The sequence below is a fragment of the Typha latifolia genome, chromosome 8, assembly GCF_019914945.1.
Source record: "Typha latifolia isolate L0001 chromosome 8, TyphaL0001v2, whole genome shotgun sequence".
NCBI lineage: Eukaryota > Viridiplantae > Streptophyta > Magnoliopsida > Poales > Typhaceae > Typha > Typha latifolia.
The window spans coordinates 11,451,580-11,457,579 of record NC_133093.1 but is presented as its reverse complement, the minus strand read 5'-3'; the positions used below and the strand labels follow the sequence as shown (position 1 = coordinate 11,457,579).

General features: G+C 43.1%; 1 protein-coding gene across 2 annotated transcripts; it reads left to right on the top strand.

Moving 5' to 3' along the window:
- On the top strand, nucleotides 1–4,504 carry LOC140793934 (uncharacterized). 2 transcript variants are annotated; one of them, XM_073145715.1, is made up of 7 exons: nucleotides 1–170; nucleotides 439–603; nucleotides 733–812; nucleotides 1,123–2,419; nucleotides 2,519–2,859; nucleotides 2,984–3,149; nucleotides 3,663–4,504. In XM_073145715.1, the coding sequence occupies exons 2-7, from the start codon at nucleotides 525–527 to the stop codon at nucleotides 4,292–4,294; spliced, it is 2,595 nt and encodes an 864-aa protein (XP_073001816.1). In that variant the 5' UTR covers nucleotides 1–170; nucleotides 439–524; the 3' UTR covers nucleotides 4,295–4,504. The 2 variants fall into 2 exon arrangements, with proteins under 2 accessions (XP_073001816.1, XP_073001815.1); XM_073145714.1 differs by having other exon boundaries at nucleotides 1,123–2,859.
- Nucleotides 4,505–6,000: the final 1,496 nt, after the last annotated feature.

Sequence of the window (6,000 nt, the reverse complement as noted above, 5' to 3'; positions counted from 1 at the left end):
AGAGCGAAAGGGAAAGGCTTCGCCTTTCCAGGAGTTGCTTTCTTTCTCATGGGTTGTAATGCTAAAAGCTTTGCAGTTGAATGTTATCGAGGGTCTCGATCCAGTTGATCTTGCGGTGTTCGAAAGGTGTTTGCTTTTTTGTCTGAGAGGAGTGGTTCCGAAGAAAACAAGTACGGGTTTGCTTGTTTGGATGGCGTTTCTCCTGATTATGCAATCAAAAAATGTGATTTTTTTTTAATGAAAATGGGCGTGCAATTTTTGATCCTTCAATTCTAGATTTCCCAGCTTTTCGTGTGACTTTTCTTTTGCATCCATACGTGATGTCTTTTAAGGATTTAGATCCAAAGTTTTCTTCTGGCACATTGCTTTCGTACACGAGTTTGTGTTAAGGTTTCTTTAACTGGTCGATCTCATCTGTGTTCTAAAATGCTTCTGCAGGTTTAAAATCTGTTTATATGACTCACATTTTGGTTACTAGAGATACTTGATCAATCTACAGAGGAATACCAGTCGCGCTCGAGGAGATGGCCGGCATATTGCAATACTTTGACTTCGGTCAAGCTATCACAGCTCGGAAGTTGACATACAAGAGGCATAATGATGGTGCGGTAACCCAACATTTGAGACTTTGTGATGCTTAGTTCAATACTTTTTTTTTTCTTTTCTGTGTGTCTACTTGTCTGGTTTATTTCTTGTCCTTGGAACTAGTTCAATGAAGATCCCACCTTGCAGGCCTTGAAGCTCCTAGGAATAGTCTGGATTTCCCCTTGGAATCATCTCAGAGCTACCCTGTCATTCATGAGGATGTTCCGGTGAGTTATCTAATACTAATCCTTTTAGCATGATTAGTTAGATAAATTTCATTTTCTCATTCTTACCAGTGATATGCCTGGGGCTGTAGTATGTTCCAAGGGTTGGGCTTTTAACATCTTTTCGTTTTGGGAAAGAACACTGGAGACATGGTGATCTTTTTTTTCTTCCTAATTTGTCCATAAAGCAATAATTATAAGAATTTTCTGATCTTTCTAGGACATGATTATGATGCCACACATAATGATGCTAAGTTTATGTCAGAGAATTTTTCTTCACTGCCTTATAATGCCGATCTATATCTAACTGCAGTACTCTTGTCATGCGAAGAATCATTCGAAAGCAAACTTTTATCTCAGCGGAGCCCCGGTTAATATGCTGATAGATGAGCAGATCTCTAACAGAATGAATGACAGTTCTAAGAGACCAGGTGTTATTGCTCGTTTAATGGGTATGGATACATTACCGTCAGAGATAAAACCTATGATCCATGCGGAGGAATCGAAATATGAGAAACCAACACAAAGAAAGGAGCTCTCTGAGGCTCTTTCAACTAAGCATGCCTCACGTATCTTGACACACCGCAGGCAGACAAAGCGAGAGTCAGTTCCCTCTGATGTTAAGCAAGATTTAGCTCAATCTTTTGAGGAAACCGAGATGACGAAACCGAAACCACGAGAACATCCCCAAGAAGAATTGCTGCAGAAGTTCAAAAAAGAATTTGAGGCTTGGCAAGCATCCAAAATATGGGAGCATTCTTGGAACCTTGACTCGGAAAATGATGAAAAGAACAAACATATGCAAATCCTTTCACAACGATGTCTGGATAAAGGGAAAGCGGCTAGATTAGTGAATTCTGAGAGATGTTCTTCCTGGAAGAAGAGCATGGACACCAGGGATTACATGTCAAATGCAAGACTAAAAGTCAATAGTAATCAAGAAAGTGTTCCACAACGTCAAGTAAGTACGAGTAAAGCAAACCAATCCAACTCACAAAATGGTATCGTCTGGCAGAAGGGTGCAGAAACTAATTTCAAGGACTTGCCTGTTGCTAAGTTTGAGTATAAAGAGGACAGATCATCATCACCTACAAGGATAGTGATTCTTAAGCCTTGTCCTGAAAGGAGTGGTGATACTGAAGAATCCTTCATAGGCTCACCCGAGATACTAAAAAGGGAAAACAACATGCAAGATTTCCTTGAAGAAGTGAAAAATAGACTCAAACGTGAAATTGAAGGAAAATCTGGAAATGACAGAAAACCCAGATGGATTGAGACCGAAACATCCAGTGTTGCAAGATGGAGGGATCCAAAACAGATTGCACAAAACATAGCAAACCAAATCAGAGACAATGTCACTAAGGACTTCAGCTCTACACTGATGCCATCAGAGTCTACAAGATCATATCGAAATGATGTTCAATTCAATGGGAAGAATCATGCAGCATTCGTCAATAGAGACACAAGAAAGTTGTTATCGGAGCGACTAAAGAATGTCCTTAAAAATGAGGCAGATTTTGAAGTTCCACTAGTTTCCCATAGGAGAGCTACTTCACTCACATTTGAAGAAGCTGTGAGAATTAGACCGACATATGACAATGCAAAGAAAGGTAAAAAGAGTAGAAACTGGGATGACAAAAGATCCTTAATAGAATCAAAAACTATATCTTTCAGACATGAACCTCAAAATGCTGGTTCATTTGATGTAGGGCCAATGTCACCTAGGAATCTTCTCAGATCATTCTCTGCTCCAGTTTCTGGAACATCTTTTGTTAAGCTTCTTGCAGAGGACCAGCATGTTCCGACAGGGGCTCATGTACAGAGGAAGCATGAAGTTTCTGAGTGTAATTTCACAGAAGCCAGTAAAAACAAGAAAGATGTTTTCGACCTTAAAGGCAGGGTTTCAAACTTGACGCACAATTTCACATTGAAAAAGAAGTTTTTTACGAAAAAGATCCGATTGGCTAATGAATCAGTAGCGGACGAATTTCCTCCTATGACAACTATTTCAACAGCACCATCATCAATTATGAATGCAGGCATTATAAAGGCAAGCATACTTGGTCTAGTATATAAGTTTATAAAGCTTAAAGTTATATGTTTTTCCTCTTCACACAGAAAAAGAAAACTGCAATATCTACTATTCATTTAACGAAGATCTTCTTTGGCTACAGGAGAACCCGACTGAGGTACCACCAAGTCCTGCATCATTGTGCAACAGCCCTCCTGATGAAATTTGTAGGGCAGGTTATCCGAGTCCAGTATCACCCTTGGAGGCTTCTTTTACCGAACGCCACTTTTCATCAGAAATACTTGTGGATATAAGCTACGACAATCCTGGTAGGGTCAAATTACTTGCCTTTGCTTGTTTAACTTAGCCGTATGATTGTCAATATTACAATCTTGTATGTCTTTCAGAATACTGTCAGTTACATGTTCATGTTACTGAATTGAATTAGATAACTATAGATTCTATATGTTCTTGGGTTCTGGGATTCTGGATAAATCTCTACAATAGTCTGCAACTAAACTGGCATTTTAGTGTGTGTTTGTGTGTGTGAGCGGGTGCATACTGCATATATTATTCTTGTTAGAAAAGTACAGTATTGAAACTATTTTGGCATTTATCTTGTTCAATCTTTTGCATGATTTATTTTAGAAATACTCTCTAACAAGGTATCTTGCAAAATGATCAACTTACTTGTGTACACTGCCTGATAGGACTGGAACTTACTATATTTTCAAAGGTTATGACTTGAACCCGCTATTCAGAAATATGCATGGCACCATATTATGTCCTTTATTAAAATTTCCCATGAAACAATTTTACTGACTTATTGTTGTCTCTTGCAGAGCTGATAGGTTTATCAGAAGAACTTGAAATTGGTGCATCTGAGGAACTAATTAAAGCTGAAGGAAATCCACCCAATGATGAACTAATTGAGGTAGAAAGCCATGCAAAAGCTTATGTGAGAAATATTCTTCTCATGGCTGGGTTATATGATGGCCATCCCTTTGACCAAGCCTTTTCAAGATGGGACATCTCCCCAAAGCCAATTCCTAAGTGGGTGTTCCATGAAGTGGAGGAGACCTGTGGTAATGCCAAGGTGGACGATGTGTCATCTCTTTGCAATCTTGACACCAGTATAAGCCACAGAATGCTATTTGATTTGATAAATGAAGCCTTACCAAGAGCACTGCAGACCCCACTGAGTAGCTCCACATTCAAGAAATGGTTTTCATACCCCAAAAGAACTCCACAAGGGAAAAAATTATTGGATGATCTGTGGTACTGGATTCAAAAGTATTTAGATCCACCAGAGGATGTTTCAAATTCTCTGGACAGCATCATTGCCCAAGAACTAAGTATGGCTCGTTGGTCCGGTGTGTTCCATGAAGACTTTGATGCACTTGGAAGGGAGTTGGAATCAGAAATACTTGAAGAACTAATTAGCGAACTTATTTGGGACATTCTCTATGTATAGTTTTGATATTAATGAATGTGAGTGTCATATTTGGGTTACTAACTGTATAGATTGGTGAGTTTATTTTGTATCCATATATTTGTTATTGGCTATTAAACAGAGTTAAGTAATAAGGAAAACGACGAAGAGGTAATGCTCGATTTGAGTCTGACCAAACTGTTGTAATAAAGTTTTAATACTGGACTAATGCTTGATTTGAGTATGATCAAATTGTTGTTGTGAAGTTTTATTACTTTCAGTACCTAATAACCAGTTGTAGGGAACTCCAACAACCTTTTATAACACGTTACACGACTGCAGATTATACACTCATCACCACAAAAAAGTACCATACAACAAACTCATGTAACCCCGAGCGGTCCAGACTGTTGGGCAGGATGGACGGAACTTTGGCGCCTGCAGGTCGCTCCGAGAGTTCGCCTGTTTGCATGGAAGCTGCTATGGGGGAGGCTGACCACACGGGAGCGACTCTACGCGATGCGAATTGGCCCGGACGAGAACTGTGCCATGTGCGGGTTATATCGGGAGAGTACCGATCATCTGTTCTTCGCGTGCAGGGTGGCGAAAGAAATCTGGCGCGCGCTGGCTATAAACCAAGGCTGGGGTGAGGAGTGGCCTTCCAAGGTGACTCCGGACTGGATCACTACGGCCTGGCACGTGGAACGGGCGGACAACTGGGACTGCAAGGCAAAAATAGCGTCCACGCTATGGTTGCTTTGGAAGCTGCGGAACGCTAGGATTTTTGGTGGAGGTGAGATGCACGTAGACATGCTAGTCCGACAAGCCGTCCAACTTGCGAAGGACTATGCCAGGGAAGGTCGGCCAAGGGCAACTCGGGCGAGGCTGCAGGTGGCAAGGTGGATGCACCCAGCTGACGGGTGAATTAAGGTTAATGTCGATGGTGCGTTCTCCGGGAGCGACTGTCTCGGTGGTGCAGGAGCAGTTATAAGGGCTGCGGATGGAGCTTTGATCGCGGCTGCATGGGAACCGGCTGTGGGCGAGTCGGTGCTGCGAACCGAGGGCCACGCCCTCCGGCTGGGACTGCGACTTGCGGCCGGCTATGCCAAGGTGGAGGTTGAATCTGACTCACGCGAGTTGGTTCGGATTATTCAGCAAAAAGTTAGCTGCCCGTGGGAACTGAGGGGGTTAGTTGCTGAGTGTAATGTTTTACTTAGCTCTTTTGTAAGTCATCGCCTGAAGCATGTAAGGCGAGAGGCAAATAAGGTGGCCGACTGGGCGGCAAACCGGGGGAAGCGAGGGCTGGGGGCAGTTCGGCTGGGGCCGACGGACCCTCTCCCGGTGGAACTCCGTAACCTTGTATTGGAGGAGGCGTTTACTCCTGCTGTAACGTAGGCCAGCCTAATCTAGCCAGTTTATCAAAAAAAAAAAAAATACAACAAACTCACGTACACGTGTAACCTCACCAGCATCACGCCACACAGGCCGACCTGCCGGCTCCGGTGCCGGTGCCCACCCTCTCGCACGTGCAGGGGTTGCAGCTACAGTGCTCCCCGCACGCGCAGGTCGCGTGAGACTCGGTGCCGGTCGCCGCGGCCCCACGGGTGACGCACCTGTCGCGTACCCAAAAATACAAAACTAATTAGATAACACAAACGACGACAATTCGACGGCCAGATCGACGGCACGATGTTACGCCGACGGTGGGGGATATGATCAGGTACCTGCAACCGGCGCCACCTCGAGTG

What these genes read in the sequence shown, in the direction of transcription:
- LOC140793934 (XM_073145714.1), top strand. Translation starts at nt 525, where the DNA reads ATGGCCGGCATATTGCAATACTTTGACTTCGGTCAAGCTATCACAGCT. An exon ending in TCATTCATGAGGATGTTCCG is followed by an intron (nt 813 to 1,122) that starts GTGAGTTATCTA and finishes ATCTAACTGCAG; the next exon opens with TACTCTTGTCATGCGAAGAA. An exon ending in TGAATGCAGGCATTATAAAG is followed by an intron (nt 2,860 to 2,983) that starts GCAAGCATACTT and finishes CTTTGGCTACAG; the next exon opens with GAGAACCCGACTGAGGTACC.